Source organism: Theropithecus gelada, chromosome 2 (genome assembly GCF_003255815.1).
Source record: "Theropithecus gelada isolate Dixy chromosome 2, Tgel_1.0, whole genome shotgun sequence".
Lineage (NCBI taxonomy): Eukaryota > Metazoa > Chordata > Mammalia > Primates > Cercopithecidae > Theropithecus > Theropithecus gelada.
The window spans coordinates 88880945-88898977 of record NC_037669.1 but is presented as its reverse complement, the minus strand read 5'-3'; the positions used below and the strand labels follow the sequence as shown (position 1 = coordinate 88898977).

Below are 18033 nucleotides of genomic sequence, written 5' to 3'. Positions count from 1 at the left end.
TGAGAACCCATGCCTGTAAGATCCTCCATACTCTTCACTTCCCAGTCTGGATGTTGCAGGCTCAAAAGCTTAGATCGGAGATACCCAGTACATGAGCAGAGGTGGCCATTGATTTTAATAAAGATTGAAACATTTCTTGGATCTCTGGTATTCATGCATCCAGATCAGATACTTGACACCAATTGCATGGAGTAATATATGAGAAGAGAACTGCAACCTCTGAGTGAGATCAGCTTTGGCTTTCCTTCTTTGCACAGCTTCTGCTTTGAAAGCTTTGAAAATAGCCACTGCTTTGAATCTAAATTTGTCAGATCAGTGTTTTTGGTAGAATTTCTGGGTTGCCCTGGTGACTGAGTGGGCCATCCTGTGATATTGTAGAGTTCTGAGTGGCCTGTCAAGATGCTAGATAACTATTATTATTTCAAATAAAGTTTGCTTTCAGCTGAGCTCATGGCTCTGAAGCTATAGGTATGATAGTCATAAAATCTCCAGTCCTCTGTTAACCATCCCCACCACAAACCTAGAGGCAGCAAGCAAGATATGAGGTATTTCTGCCAGTGGGAGGGCCTTCTATTCATGAGTGGGGATGCATTTCCCCAAGCATGACTTTCCAGCACTCTGGTTCCCTGTATCCAGCACAGTTTGGAAATGGATTTTAACCCAAAGTTGACTCTGAAATTCCCAGGAATGCAAGAGACTGGCTACTGTGCCATGTACCAAAATTGGAATATGCTGAACCAGCTTCAGGGCTAAACATTTGCTTCTTAGACAGGTTTTCAAAATGGAAATTTTTTTAATGCCATATTTGCCTGATAAAGCCTTTACTGCCTCATTGCTTTTGGTGGAAATGACATTCTCTGGTCCCCAAGAAATGGTTTTACTTGGTTGTAGCATTTATTGCACAGACCCACAGTTTATCTCCTCCTTAGTCTCTGAAGGACTGAGAGCAGAGCTCTGAAAAATGGTTCACTCCATTTTACCATTGCAAGGAAGAGAAAAATCCTATCCCACCATCCACAGGACTGTCTCTGGCTTCTGGTAACATACCCTAGATGGCAGGCCAGTGAGAGGGAAACCCACATCACGCACTTACTATGGAAATGCTTCATTAAGGAAGTTGAGGGTTGAGCTGAGCCAAGTAGGTGTAATGGTACCATCAGAAATGCAATATGAACACAAAGGGAGTTCAGGATGGGTAAAGAGAGAATCTCTAAGCCAGCCTTTTAGGGTAGGGCTGTACAGGAGGCTCCTGCTAGCTCAGGAGGAGGACTTCTTTGGCATAGATGAACATAGGCGGTGTAAGGGTCCATGGACTTATTAGGCCTCTGGTGGCTAGACCAGGGACTGGATATCCTCATCACTTAAATGTCTCTGGGCTACAGCTAGAAACTCCAAGGGGAGTGCATTGTATTTAAGCAGAAATATATAGGCTTTTCCTGTTAAATAAACACTGTGAATAGACCATCTGACACTCATAGGTTACTCAGAAACCTGTTCTGTCTAGAGTAGCAAACTCTGTTCCTTCATCTCAGAGAGATTTTCAGGTAGTTTGTGGGACTGTCAGGAAGTTCTTTGGAAAAGCAGTTTTGTGACTGTTGCACATTTACTTTAACTGGGCTAGGCCAACTTTATCCATAAACTCTAAAAAGTTGAGGGGGAGTATCTCAGAAAACCATAGGGGAGAGCTTGCTTTGCTCTTGGAAGCTTCCAATATAGATTATAGCATGTGTTGTGGCCCCATTTGGGAATCTTCCATGAAAGGAGCAAAGCAGGCATAAACTAATTTGGGTTTTGTTTTTCAGGTGAACATAAGATCCACTTTATTCCGGGAATGATTGGTCCTTTTCTGGGTGTGACACTGGTCCCACAGCCAGAAGTACGGAATATCATGATTCCCATCTTTCATGACATGATGGACTGGGAGCAGAGAAAAAATGGCAACTTCAAACAGGTAAGAAACCTGGCACAGTGTTCAGGGTATTCTCTGGAATGGATCCCTTCTGCTTAGGCAGGTGGCCTAGATGACCAAGCCATGATTCTAGTGGGAATGGGCTGTAGCTTGGCTAATTTGAATCCTGTTCAAGGGTTTTCCCTTACTTGCTAGCCATAATTGATTTGTGGATTTTCTTCATGAAGTTAGAGGCCAGAAAATAATGAGGCCAGCAAAGAATGAACATCACTATAACTTTCTGATCAAGGAGAAAATGATTGAGACTGTAGCCTCCCAGTTTCATTCAGGATAGGGCCCTGGGAGTGTGTGATGTCATTCCTTTACAGAGGATTTTCACTGTATAGTCCAGGCATTTCTAGGGCAGTAGCCCAGACCAGTTGAGTTCTCATGGCTCAGGGTAGCCCAGCATTTTACAGACTACTGCACAGGGAGGTTGGTCCAGGAGATACAGGCCCCTTGGTTTTCAACTGAGTGGCTTCAGGCTGTCCTCCTGTGTAGTTCTTTTGCCATCACTAAGGTGGAGGACATGGCCCCTGCTTTTATATCTGTAGTTCTAGGGCATAGTACCAGGACCAATAGGGGCTATTGGTGAGGAAGCCAATTTTAGCTAATAAAACAAATAACTTGCTAACAACAAAAATTGTTCACTGTAAGCAGGCCTGCTTTGGGAGATAGAGATTTTCTCTCTTAGCAGATGATCTTCAAGCAGAAGCTCCCAGGACACCTCTAGGGGAATTTTCTGTATTGGCTTGGGAATTGTACCAGTTCCCCACTAAGCTCCTTCTGAGCCTGTGATTCTAGGATGAACCAGTGGTCTTAGAATAGGTGACTGTAACAGTGAGAAGTAGACCAGGGAAGCAGTAATTTTTAAATATTTATTTATTTTTAAATTTACATAGAGTAAAATGTATTCTTTCTGATTTACGTTGTATGTGTTTTGGCAAATGCATACTCGTGTAACCACCACTGCAATCAAGAGTTTTTGAATACTTAAAAATTCGATCTTGCTGTCTATTTGTAGTCAAACCCTTCCCCTATACTTAACAAATGCAACCATAGGTCTGTTCTTCATCACTATAGTTGTGCCTTTTCTAGAATGTCATATAAATGGAATCAAACAAAGTGCACCTTTTTGAGACTGGCCCCTTTCACTTAGCATAATGCTTTGAGAAATTCATCCATGTTACTGCATGTATCAGTAGTTTTTCTATGCTGAGAAGTATTTAGTTCATTCATTCACCATTTGAAAGACATTTAGACTTCTTAATAATCGCCGTTATAACTGGTGTGAGATGGCACATCAAAACTACAATGAGACACCATCTCACACCAGTTAGAATGGTGATCATTAAAAAGTCAGGAAACAACAGGTGCTGGAGAGGATGTGGAGAAATAGGAACACTTTTACACTGTTGGTGGGACTGTAAACTAGTTCAACCATTGTGGAAGACAGTGTGGCGATTCCTCAAGGATCTAGAACTAGAAATACCATTTGACCCAGCCATCCCATTCCTGAGTATATACCCAAAGGATTATAAATCATGCTGCTATAGAGACACATGCACACGTATGTTTATGGCAGCACTATACACAATAGCAAAGACTTGGAACCAACCCAAATGTTCATCAATGATAGACTGGATTAAGAAAATGTGGCACATATACACCATGGAATACTATGCAGCCATAAAAAAGGATGAGTTCATGTCCTTTATGGGGACATGGATAAAGCTGGAAACCATCATTCTGAGCAAACTATCACAAGGACAAAAAACCAAACGCCATATGTTCTCACTCACAGGTGGGAATTGAACAATGAGAACACTTGGACACAGGGTGGGGAACATCACACACCGGGGCCTGTCGTGGGGTGGGGGAAAGGGGGAGGGGTAGCATTAGGACATACAGCTAATGTAAATGACAAGTTAATGGGTGCAGCACACCAACATGACACATGTATACATATGTAACAAACCTGCACGTTCTGCACATGTACCCTAGAACTTAAAGTATAATAATAAAAGAAAGAAAGACATTTAGGTTGTTTCCTTTTTTGTCAATTATAAATAAAGCTACTAAAAACATTTCTTTACAGGTTTTTGTATACATATAAGCTTTCATTTTTCTTGAGTGAATACTTAGGAATAGGATTGTTGGGCCTTGTGACAAGTGTATAATTAGCTTTCAAAAAGGTTCTCAAACTCTTTTCTAAAATAGCTATACCATTTTGAAATCCCAGCAGCAGTATATAATCAATTGCTCCACATACTAACCAGTACTTACTATTATCTGTTCATTTATTTTAGCCATTCTAATAGGTGTATAGTTGTATATCATAGTGGTTTTCATTTCTATTTCCCTAGTGACTAATGATGTTGAGCACCTTTTCATGTGCTTATTTACCATCCTTATATTTCTTTGGTGAAATGAGTTCAAAGCTTTTGTTCATTTTCATTTGAGTTGTTGCTTTCCTTATTGTTGAATTTTAGGGTTCTTTATGTATTCTGTATGTAAGTCCTTTGTTGAGCATATGATTTACAGATATTTTCTGCAAATCTTTAGCTTATCTTTTCATTTACTAAACAATATCTTTCTTAGAACAAAAGTTTTTAATTTTTATGAAGTCCAATTTGTCAGTGTTTTTCTTTTATAGATCATGCTTTTGGGGTCATACCCCAAGAACTTTTTCTTAACATAGGGCCACAAAAATTTTTCTCCTATATTTTCTTCTAGAAGTTTTATAATTTTACATTTTAAATTTAGATCTATGATCTATTTTGAGTTGATTTCTGTATAAGGTATGAAGGATGGAGCAGGTTCTTTTTTTTATTTTGCAACAAGATGTCCAGTTATTCCAGCACCTTTTGTTGAAAAGAGTATCCTTTCTTCAGCTGTCTTTATGCTTTGGTCAAAAATCAATCGCCAAAAAAAAGAAAAACAAATGGGTTTGGATAAGGAGAGGCTTAAAAAAAAGAAAAAGAAAAAATCAACTGACCATCAAAGGATGCAAAGTTTCAAAGTTAGGAGAAATAAGCTTTAGTGAGCTATTGCACCACATGGTGACTATAGTTAATAATAATGTATTGTACACAAATTAGCCAGGCTTGATGCCACGTGCCTATAGTCCCAGCTACTCAGGAGGCTGAGGCAGGAGAATCGCTTGTACCCGGGGAGGTGGAAGTTGCAGTGAGCCAAGATCGCACCACTGCACTCCAGCCTAGGTGATAGAGCGAGACTCCATCTCAAAATAATAATAATAATAATGTATATTTAACAATTGCTAAAAGAGTAGACTTTAAATGTTCTCATTGCAAAAAAAAAAAAAAATTAGGTGAGGTGACAGATAGTTAATTAGCTTGATTTAACCATTTCACAATGTATACATATATCAAAACATCATATTGTACTCCATAAATACCTATAATTATTGTCACTTAAAACTACTTTAAAAAATCAATTATATTTGTGTGAATCTCTTTCTAGACTCTAGTCTTTCCATAGAACAATGTTTATTCTTTCATCAATACCACACTACCTTATTATAGTAGATTTATAGTTAGTCTTAAAACTAGGTGATATGAATCTATCTTCCAGCTTTGTTCTTTTTTTTTTCAAGTATTGTGTTAGCTGTCTAATTCTTTTTCCTTTTTTAAATAAATTTTAGAATCAGTATGTCAATATCTATAACATTCCTGCTGAGATTTTGACTGGGATTGCAGTGATTCTGTAAATCAAATTGGGGGCCGGGCGCAGTGGCTCATGCCTGCAATCCCAGCACTTGGGGAGGCCAAGGCAGGCGGATCATTTGAAATCAGGAGTTCGAGAGCAGCCTGGCCAACACAGTGAAACCCCATCTCTACTAAAAACATAAAAATTAACCAGGCGTGGTGGCAGGTGCCTGTAATCCCAGCTACTTAGGAGACTGAGGCAGGAGAATTGCTTGAACCCGGGAGAGGGAGGTTGCAGTGAGCTGAGGTCGCACCACTGTACACCAATCTGGGCAACAGAGCAAGACTCTGTCTCAAAAAAAATAATATATATATAATATATAAAATAAATATATATAAAAAATTATTTATATATAAAATTTATATATATTTTATATATATAATTATATATAATTAAAAAAATTGGGAAGAATTGATGTCTTAATAGTCCATGAAAACAGTATATCTTTCCATTTATTTAGGTGTTCTTTTATTTCTTTCATCAGTGTTTTATATAGAGATCTTACACATATATTATTAGATTTTTATGTATTTCCTGTTTTTTGGTGCTCTTCTAAATAATTCCATGTAACTGATTGATACTGATTCCTTGAGCAAATTTTAGACTCCCTTTATTGCCAAGTATGCAGCATTTCAAAAAATTGTTCTACATTAACTTGAAAACAATGGGTATTCTGTGGGTGAGGGAGTAAAATTTATGTTTATCTAGTAGCTCAAGCTCCTTAATTATATTGTTTGAACTTCTGTAGCCTTACTGCTTTGCTGCTTGATCCATTAGTTTTAAGAAAGTTCAATTAAAATGTTCCACTTTGTTTATATAAATAAGTAAATAATTGCAATTTTTAAATTTTATTTTTGTTTCTAGGATATAGAAATTCAATTGATTTTTATATATTGACATTATATCCTGTACCCTTGCTAAATTTACTTATTAGTTCTGGAAGCTTTTTTGCAGATTCCTTGGGATTTTCTGTTTAGACAATCATGTCATCTGAGAAAAGAGAGTTTTATTTCTTCCCTTTTACTCTATAGATCTCTTATTTTTCTTGCCATATCACATCAGCTAGGACCTCCAGGATGATGTTAAATAAGAGCAATGAGAAACTTGCTTTGTTCTTAGAAGAAAGTATTCACCAGTGTTTTACCAGTGAATATGATACTATCCTTATGTGCTTCTCCTATTAAACAAATAAATAAATATGATACTAGCTCTAAGTTTTTTATAGATTCTTTTTATCATGGGTAAATAGTATTTAAGATTAGATCAGTTTGGGAGTGTGTAACTCTAATGCCTCCAGGTCTTTGGGAAATAATAACTTCAAACAAAACAGGAACTGTTACTTTTCTGTATTGTCACAACTTGTGCCTTCTAAATGTGCAAAATGCACACCACCTGATTATAAAAAAAAAAAAAAAAAAAAAAATTTACCAAGAAGTGGATGACATTGCAGAGCTGCACTGTGGGTCATCTGAGTCAGCTGAAAATGGGGCTGGGTTGCATTCCACCATCACTAACACTGACCAGCCTAAAACTACTTTTTCTAATTATAGAACAATATTTATTTAATGTAGAAAAATTTTAAATGCAATAGTGGGCTGGGCATGGTGGCTTGCACCTGTAATCCCAGCACTTTGGGAGGACAAGGCAGGTGGATCACAAAGTCAAGAGATCAAGACCATCCTGGCCAACATGGTGAAACCCCGTCTCTACTAAAAATACAAAAAGTAGCTGGGCGTGGTGGCGTGTGCCTGTAGTCCAAGCTACTCGGGAGGCTGAGGCAGTATAATTGCCTGAACCCGGGAGGTGAAGATTGCAGTGAGCTGAGATTGCACCACTGCACTTCATCCTGGCGACAGAACAAGACTCCATCTCAAAAAAATTAAAAAATGCAATAGCTATAATGCAGAATTTTAACACAATCCTACCATTGTTAGGAACTTGGAGAGGAGGCAGTTTATGTCATTTTTAGACTTTTTCTTCTCAATACGTAGGCTTTTTTTAACTTAAAAAATGAAATTGTTAGAGGGCTGGCCAGATGGCCGAATAGGAACAGCTCCGGTCTGCAGCTCCCAACGAGATCAACACAGAAGGCGGGTGATTCCTACATTTCCAGCTGAGGTACCCAGCTCATCTCATTGGGACTGGTTGAACAGTGGATGCAGCCCTCAGAGGGTGAGCCAAAGCAGGGTGGGGTGTCACCTCTCCCGGGAAGCACAAGGGGTCAGGGAATTCCCTTCCCTAGCCAAGGGAAGCCATGAGGGACTGTGAACGGTGCAGTCCGGCCTAGATACTGCACTTTCCCCATGGTCTTTGCAACCCGCACACCAGGAGATTCCCTCCAGTGCCTACACCATCAGGGCCCTGGGTTTCAAGCACAAAACTGGGCGGCCCTTTGGGCAGACACCGAGCTAGTTGCAGTTTGTTTTTGTTTTTGTTTTTTTTCATACCCCAGGGGTGCCTGGAACACCAGTGAGACAGAACTCTTCACTCCCCTGGAAAGGGGGCTGAAGCCAGGGAGCCAAGGGGTCTGCCTCAGTGCATCCCATCACCACGGAGCCCAGCAAGCTAAAATCCACTGGCTTGAAATTCTCACTGCCAGCACAGCAGTCTGAGGCCAACCTGGTACACTCAAGCTTGGTTGGGAGAGGGGCTTCTGCCATTGCTGAGGCTTGAGTAGGTGGTTTTACCCTCACAGTGGAAACAAAGCCGCCAGGAAGTTTGAACTGGATGCAGCCCACCACAGCTCAGCAAGGCCGCTGCGACCAGAATGCCTCTCTAGATGCCTCTTCTCTGGGCAGGGCATCTCTGAAAAAAAGGCAGCAGCCCCAGTCAGGGGCTTATAGATAAAACCCCCATCTCCCTGGGACAGAGCACCTGGGGAAAGGGGCAGCTGTGGGCGGAGCTTCGGCAGACTTAAACGTCTCTGCCTGATGGCTCTGAAGAGAGCAGGAAATCTCCCAGCATAGCGTTCGAGCTCTGCTAAGGGTCAGACTGCCTCCTCAAGTGGGTCCCTGACCCTGACCCCCATGTCTCCTGACTGGGAGACACCACCCATTAGGGGCCAACAGATACCTCATACAGGAGAGCTCTGGCTGGCATCTGGCAGGTGCCCCTCTGGGACAAAGCTTCCAGAGGAATGAACAGGCAGCAATCTGCTGTTCTGCAGCCTCTGCTGGTGATACCCAGGCAAACAGGGTCTGGAGTGGACGTCCAGCAAACTCCATCTGACCTGCAGCAGAGGGGCCTGGCAGAAGAAAAACTAACAAACAGAAAGGAATAGCATCAACATCAACAAAAAGGACGTCCATTCAGAGACCCCATCAGAAGATCACGAATATCAAAGACCAACGGTAGATAAATCCATGAAGATGGGGAGAAAATACTGCAAAGACAATGAAAATTCCAAAAACCAGAACACCTCTTCTCCTCCAAAGGATCACAACTCTTAGCCAGCAGGGGAACAAACCTGGATGGAGAATGAATTTGATGAATAGACAGAGGTAGGCTTCAGAAGGTGGGTAATAACAAACTCCTCCAAGCTAAAGGAGCATGTTCTAACCCAATGCAAGGAAGCTAAGAGCCTTGAATAAAGGTTAGACGAATTGCTAACTGGAATAACCAGTTTAGAGAAGAACATAAATGACCTGATGGAGCTGAAAAACACAGCACAAGAACTTTATGAAGCATGCACAAGTATCAATAGCCAAATTGATCAAGCAGAAGAAAGGATATCAGAGATTGAAGATCAACTTAATAAAATAAAGCAAGAAGACAAGATTAGAGGAAAAAAAATGAAAAGGAATGAACAAAGAAATATAGGACTTTGTGAAAAGACCAAATCTATGTTTGATTGGTGTACCTGAAAGTGATGAGGAGAATGGAACCAAGTTGGAAAACACTCTTCAGGATATTATCCAGCAGAACTTCCCCAACCTAGCAAGACAGGCCAACATTCAAATTCAGGAAATCCAGAGAATGCCACAAATATACTCCTTGAGAAGAGCAACCCCAAAACACATAATCATCAGATTCACCAAGGTTGAAATGAAGGGAAAAATGTTAAGGACAGCCAGAGAGAAAGGTCAGGTTACCCACAAAGGAAAGCCCATCAGACCAACAGCTGATCTATCTGCAGAAACCCTACAAGCCAGAAGAGAGTGGGGGCCAATATTCAACTTTTTTTTTTTTTGAGACTGAGTCTCACTTGGTCGCCCAGGCTAGAGTACAGTGGTGCGATCTCGGCTCACTACAAATTCCACCTCCTGGGTTCATGCCATTCTCCTGCCTCTGCCTCCCGAGTAGCTGGGACTACAAGTGCCCACCACTACACCCAGCTAATTTTTTTGTATTTTTAGTAGAGACGGTGTTTCACCATGTTAGCCAGGATGGTCTCAATCTCCTGACCTCATGATCTGCCCACCTCAGCCGCCCAAAGTGCTGGGATTACAGGCGTGAGCCACCACGCCCAGCCAACATTCTTAAAGAAAAGAATTTTCAAGAATTTCATATCCAGTCAAACTAAGCTTCATAAGCAAAGGAGAAATAAAATCCTTTACAGACAAGCACATGTGGAGAGATTTTGTCACCACCAGGCCTGCCTTACAAGAGTTCCTGAAGGAAGTACTAAACATGGAAAGGAATAACCTGGTACCAGCCACTGCAAAAACATACCAAATTGTAAAGACCGTCAACACTATGAAGAAACTAGCTAGCTAGTTTCTAGCTAATACCTAGCTAGCATCATAATAACAGGATCAAATTCACACATGACAATATTAACCCTAAATGTAAATAGGCTAAATGCCCCAATTAAAAGACAACAGACTGGCAAATTGGATAAAGAGTCAAGACCCATCAGTGTGCTGTATTCAGGAGACCCATCTCCCATGCAAAGACACACATGGGCTCAAAATAAAGGCATGGAGGAATATTTACCAAGCAAATGGAAAGCAAAAAAAAAAAAAAAGCAGGGGTTGCAATCCTAATCTCTGATAAAACAGACTTTAAACCAACAGAGATCAAAAGAGACAAAGAACGGCATTACATAATGGTAAAACGATCAATGCAATAAGAAACACTAACTATCTTAAATATATATGCACCCAATACAGGAGTACCCAGATTCATAAAGCAAGTTCTTAGAAAACTACAAAGAAACTTAGACTCCCACACAATAATAGTGGGAGTCTTTAACACCCCACTGTCTATATTAGACAGATCAATGAAACAGAAAATTAACAAGGATATTCAGGACTTGAACTCAGCTCAGGACCAAGTGGACCTAATAGACATCTACAGAACTCTCCACCCCAAATCAACAGAATATACATTCTTCTCAACACCACATTGCACATATTCTAAAATTGACCACATAATTGAAAGTAAAACACGCCTTGGCAAATGCAAGAAAACGGAAATCATAACACTCTCTCAGACCACAGATTAAGAAACTCACTCAAAACTGCACAACTACATGGAAACTGAACAACCTGCTCCTGAATGACTACTAGGTTAATAACGAAATGAAGGCAGAAATAAAGATGTTCTTTGAAACCAATGAGAACAAAGACACAATGTACCAGAATCTCTGGGACACATTTAAAGCTGTGTGTAGAGGGAAATTTATAGCACTAAATGCCCACAAGATAAAGCAGGAAAGATCTAAAATTGACACTCTAACATCACAATTAAAAGAACTAGAGAAGCAAGAGCAAACAAATTCAAAATCTAACAGAAGACAAGAAATAGTTAACTGAGATCAGAGCAGAACTGAAGGAGATAGAGACACACAAAAACTCTTCAAGAAATCAGTGAATCCAGGAGCTGGTTTTATGAAAAGATCAACAAAATAGAATAATAAGAGCTATTTATGACAAACCCACAGCCAGTATCATAACTGAATGGGCAAAAACTGGAAGCATTCCCTTTGAAAACCAGCATAAGACAAGGATGCCCTCTCTCACCACTCCTATTCAGTATAGTATTAGAAGTTCTGGCCAGGGTGATCAAGCAAGATAAAGAAATGAAGGGTATTCAGATAGGAATAGAGGAAGTCAAATTGTCTCTGTTGGTGGATGACATGATTGTATATGTAGAAAACCCCATAGTCTCAGCCCAAAATCTCCTTAAGCTGATAAGCAACTTCAGCAGAGTCCCAAAATACAAAATCAGTGTGCAAAATTCACAAGCATTCCTATACACCAATAAGAGACAAACAGCCAAAACGTGAGTGAACTCCCATTCGCAATTGCTACAAAGAGAATAAAATACCTAGGAATACAAATTACAAGGGATGCAAAGGACCCCTTCAAGGAGAACTACAAACCACTGCTCAAGGAAATAAGAGAGGATGCAAACAAATGGAAAAACATTCCATGCTCATGGATAGGAAGAGTCAATATCATGAAGTGGCCATACTGCCCAAACTAATTTATAGATTGTATGCTATCCCCATCAAGCTACCATTGACTTTCTTCACAGAATTAGAAAAAACTACTTTAAATTTCATGTGGAACCAAAAGAGTCTGCATAGCCAAGATAATCTTAGGCAAAAAGAAAAACTGGAGGCATCATGCTACCTGACTTCAAACTATACTACAATGCTACAGCAACCAAAACAGCATGGTACTGGTACCAAAACAGATATACAGACCAATGGAACAGAACAGAGGCCTCAGAAATAACAACATGCATCTACAACCATCTGATCTTTGACAAACCTGACAAAAAGAAGCAATGGGGAAAGGATTCCCTATTTAATAAATGGTGTTGGGAAAACTGGCTAGCCATATGCAGAAAGCTGAAACTGGACCCTTTCCTTACACCTTATACAAATATTAACTCAAGATGAATTAAAGACTTTAAATGTAAGACCTAAAACCTTAAAAACCCTAGAAGAAAACCTAGGCAGTACCATTCAGGACATAGGCATGGGCAAAGACTTCATGACTAAAACACCAAAAGAAATGGCAACAAAAGCCAGAATTGACAAATGGAATCTAATTAAACTAAAGAGCTTCTGCACAGCAAAAGACAGTATCATCAGAGTGAACAGCCAACCTACAGAAAGGGAGAAAATTTTTGCAATCTATCCATCTGACAAGGGCTAACATCCAAAATCTACAAAGAACTTAAACAAGTTTACAAGAAAAAAAAAAACCATTAAAAAGTGGGTGAAGAAGATGAACAGACACTTCTCAAAAGAAGATATTTATGCGACCAACAAACATATGTAAAAAAGCTCATCATCACTGGTCCTTAGAGAAATGCAAATCAAAACCACAATGAGATACCATCTCACACCAGTTAGAATGGCAATCATTAAAAAGTCAGGAAACAACAGGTGCTAAGAGAGGATGTGGAGAAATAGGAACGCTTTTACAGTGTTGGTGGGAGTGTAAATTAGTTCAACCATTGTGGAAGATAGTATGGCAATTCCTCAAGGATCTAGAACCAGAAATACTGTTTGACCCAGTAATCACATTACTGGCTATATAACCAAAGGATTCTAAATCATTCTACTGTACACATGCACACATATGTTTATTGTGGAACTATTCACAATAGCAAAGACTTGGAACCAACCCAAATGCCCATCAATGATAGGCTGGATAAAGAATATCTGGCACATATACACCATGGAATACTATGCAGCCATAAAAAAGGATGAGTTCATGTCCTTTGCAGGGAGATGTATGAAGCCAGAAACCATCATTCTCAGCAAACTAATAAAAGAACGGAAAACCAAACACCGCATGTTCTCACTCATAAGTGGGAGCTGAACAATGAGAATACATGGACACAGGGAGGGGAACATCACATACCAGGGCCTGTCAGGGGATGGGGGGCTGGGGGAGGGATAGCATTAGAAGAAATACCTAATGTAGATGACAGGTTGATGGGTGCAGCAAACCACCATGGCATGTGTATATCTATGTAACAAAACTGTCCGTTCTGCCCATGTACCCCAGAACCTAAAGTATTAAAAAAAAATGGCCAAAAAAATTAAAGTGTTATATATATTGGTTTGTAATCTCCCTTTTTTGGTAGCAACTTGTCATGACTACCTCTTCATGTGAATTAATGCTCCCCTATACTACCCCATCAGTTTAGAGGCTATATGGTATTCCATTGTATGGCTGGATCATAACGTATTTTGTTAAGCTCCTAATTTAATTTTTTTTATTTATTTATTTATTTATTTATTTTGAGACTGAGTCTTCCTCTGTTGCTCAGGCTGGAGTGCAGCGGCATGATCTCAGCTTACTGCAACCTCTGCCTCCCGGGTTCACGTGATTCTCCTGCCTCAGCCTCCTGAGTAGCTGGGATTATAGGTGCATGCCACCACGCCCGGCTAATTTTTATAGTTTTAGTAGAAACTGGGTTTCACCATGTTGACCAGGCTGGTCTCAAGCTCCTGACCTCATGATCTGCCCACCTGGGCCTCCCAAAGTGCTGGGATTGCAGACTTTTGTTTGTTTGTTTGTTTGTTTTGAGATGGAGTTTCCCTCTTATTGTACAGGCTGGAGTGCAATGGCATGATCTTGGCTCACTGCAACCTCCTCCTCCCAGGTTCAAGCGATTCTCCTGCCTCAGCCTCCCAAGTAGCTGAGATTACAGGTGTGCGCCATTATGCCCAGCTAATTTTTTTTGTATTTTTAGCAGAGATGGGGTTTCACCGTGTTGGTCAGGCTGGTCTCAAACTCCTGACCTCATGTGATCCACCCACCTCCGTCTCCCAGAGCGCTGGGATTACAGTCATGACCCACCTCTCTCAGCCCCTAATTTTAGCAGTTTAGGTTCATTCCAAATTTTTGTTGTTAATATTGCCAAAAACATTTATTCTTATTTTCTTAGGTAAATTTCTCAACCTGTAATCACTAGATCAAAGAGTCAAAAACCTTTCTTAAGTTTTTATAGCACAATTCTTTGAAATCCAGACTACCTTTTCTGTGTATGTTCCATCTAAGCAATTACCATGCTGAGCTGTGTCAGCTGTCCTACCTGCCGCCTCTGCCAGATGATGGGCTTTTAGGGACCAGGATTATTTCTTGTGCATTTTTATATCTCAGAACCCACCATGGTGCCTGGGACATGGTAGGCTCATAGAGATGAAAATCAAAACTAGCATTTATTAAGTACTTCCCAGATCCAGGGCACAGTGACACCAAAGAGGAATGTTACCACCATTCCTATTTCACAAACGTAGAAAATTGGGCTTAGAGAGGTAAATGTTAGAACTGTGTATATCATTATGTCACAGGACAAATATTTGTTGAATGAAGATGTCACTTCAGGAATATTGTTTCTGTGGAATAAAAGTAACTGCAAACTTGATGGTCAGTGTCACTAATTATGACCTAATATGTTTGAAGAACTTATTGTTTGACTTAGAGATGTTGATTTTGCATGTGTTGATATTCAGTGTCCCATGTTTTAGATTTCTAGATTTCTCCTAATAACTTGTTCCTTTATGAGCTCTGTAGGGGTGATTAAGTCATGTCTCCCATATCCTTCCATCACCAGCTTTTTTTTTTTTTTTTTTTTTTTTTGAAATGGAATCTCACTCTGTTGCCCAGACTGGAATACAGTGGCATGATATTGGCTCACTGCAACCTCCACCTCCTGGGTTCAAGTGATTCTCCTGCCTCAGCCTCCCGAGTAGCTGGGACTAAGGCAAGGTGCCACCACACCTGGCTAGTTTTTTTATATTTTTAGTAGAGATGGAGTTTCACCATGCTGGTAAGGCTGGTCTCAAACTCCTGACCTCAGTTGATCTGCCCACCTCAGCCTTCCAAAGTGCTGGGTTATAGGCCTGAGCCACCACGCCCAGCCCCATCACCAGCTTCTTTGCCTAATGCAAAGTTCAAAACACTTGAATAGGTTTCAGAAGCACGTGGAAGACTCATTAAAGCACAGCTTGTGCACTCCCACCCTGAGTTTCTGATCCGACAAACTAGATGAGGCCTGAGAATTTTAATTTCTAACAAGATCTCAGGTGAAACTGCTGCTGCTGGCCCAGAGACCCATTTTGAGAACCATTTAGATTCCAGTGGACTGTTGTACCCTGTTTACACTGTTGTACGCTCTGCTGCTCCAGGTCCCCTCCCCACCTTTTTGCTGTGTTCTGAAGGCACAATCTACCTATACCACCATGTGTGAAGAGAGATCCCTTGTTATAATCAGGCCCTTCTCTTGGGGGCCTTTTAGCCAGCAGATTGACCCAGTGAGCAAGAAAAGCTCTGAACTGGGACTAATCCACTTTGGCTTCTAGATGCAGCTCTACCTGACGTAACATAACCCCAGGCAAGTCCCTGCTTATGCCTTTTCTCCACACAGAGAGAGTGAGAGGGCTTCAATCCCTAAGGACTCCGGGTCTCAGACTTTCTGCTTCTTCTCAAATGTGTATTCAAGCAACTCACTCATCCCTGCCCTGGCCATGTAGCAGACCACTATTTTAAAAAAAGGCCTCATTTTCCGGTCATCGGACTTCAGAGGCCCTAATTGCCTTCATTGAATTTACTAATTCAGTTACTCTTTTATTATTTCTTAGCCTTAGGATTCTTTGTTCTCTGTAGAGTGAGAAAGGCTTCTGTTTATAGCACATTATTTCATGCAGCCATGCTGTGACTTTTTTGTTTATATTAAATACTAAATAAATAATGTCACAGTACTATAGTTTAAAGGTTAATAAAGGGGTCAAGCGCGGTGGCTCGACCGCAGTTTGGGAGCCTGAGGCAGGTGGATCATCTGAGGTCAGGAATTCAGTACCAGCCTGGGCAACATGGTGAAACCCTATCTCTACTAAAAATACAAAAATTAGCCGGCATGGTGATGCATGCTTGTAATTCCAGCTACTCAGGAGGCTGAGGCAGGAGAATCGCTTGAACCTGGGAGGTGGAGGTTGCAGTGAGCTGAAATCACACCTGTGCACTCTAGCCTGGGTGACATAGTGAGACTCCATCTCAAAATAAATAAATAAAGGTTAATAAAAGGTTAAAACAATTTTATATCATATCACTTACAACCAGTTTCTCACCTCAGAGTAAATCCAGTGAGACCTATTAGAAAAATGGCTGAGATTAGGATAAATAGCCAATGCATCTGAGGCTTAATACCTAGGTGATGGGTTGATAGGTGCAGCAAACCACTGTGGCACATGTTTACCCACATAACAAACCTGGCACAGGTATCAATTAATCAACAATCAAACAGTCAAGCACAGGTATCCCCTGAACTTAAAATTAAATTAAATTAAAAAAAGAAAAGTGAGTACTGCTGAATGCCCTTGCAAATCCACAGGGTAGGAACAAATATAGTCTTGCTTCTTATGATTTAGGTATCCAATAACAAATGCAGGGGCCCAGTGATGGTCCAGTGATAGGAACAGCAGCCTCAAGGGCTCTAGGTTCTGTGGGTACAAACAGTGGAGCCTGTTATCCTGAAGGAAAATCTCAGGAGGAAACACTCAAATCTCATTCAGCTCCATTTAATGCCAGCCATTAGAGTGAGGACAAGCTCCCCAGAAAGCATCTTTTTTGACTGGCTGACTAGAGGGTAAAGTTCTAACCAAATGTATTTTATGCCTACAAATTATTTTGAATTAATGTTTTTAAAGGGGGGAAAAATCTGAAAAAGCCCTCTTTTGAATCCAAAATACTTTTCTCGGTAGGGAATCCTTGCCTTTTGCCCTTAGATGGGAAAGTGTACCTGAGACTTTTAAGTCCTACCTCTTTTTCAGACCACTAGGGTGGGAGGCCTTCTTGATTTGGGGAGGCAGAGTGATTTCTTGGTGCTATAGGTAAGATACTATCTTCCCTGGGATTTCTTTGGAACAAGGACAGAATCAGGAAGTAGTTTACCGCCATCCTCACCCACCACAGGAACTGGATTTCCCATTCTTCTTCTGAGGTCATCTCAGGTTTATGAAGTTTCTGCTTCCTTCTAGGTGGAGGCCGAGTTGATTGACAAGCTGGACAGCATGGTATCAGAAGGGAAAGGTGACGAGAGCTACAGGGAGCTCTTCAGCCTACTGTAAGCTGCTCCAGCCCCAGGCACATCACAATGGGGGATGGGATGAAGTGGGCCAATGAGAAGTAGAGTTTGCAACTGCACTGGCAGGCTTTAGAGTTTGGTTATCAAGAGAGACCTGGGTTGTTCCTGATGGTAGCAATGCTCAACTTCTGTCACCAAGAAACCAGGCTCTTTCAGGGATTCCCATAGTTGACTGAAAAGATAGAAAACAGGTAACCTCTGAGCTCCTAGATTTGCTGAAAGGAAAAGGATCATTGTTTGTCTTCATAACATGCACTGCATCTGGATGGGGGGCAGACAGTTCATGGAGACTCAGTTCT

General features: G+C 40.8%; 1 protein-coding gene across 1 annotated transcript in view; it reads left to right on the top strand.

Moving 5' to 3' along the window:
* The window catches only part of DOCK3 (dedicator of cytokinesis 3), a 682478-nt gene that overhangs the window by 610017 nt on the left and 54428 nt on the right, over positions 1-18033 (top strand). Inside the window, exons 32-33 of the mRNA XM_025375707.1 lie at positions 1803-1951; positions 17628-17713. Of these exons, the coding sequence (XP_025231492.1) occupies positions 1803-1951; positions 17628-17713 (235 nt within the window). The remainder of the gene's footprint in view (positions 1-1802; positions 1952-17627; positions 17714-18033) is intronic.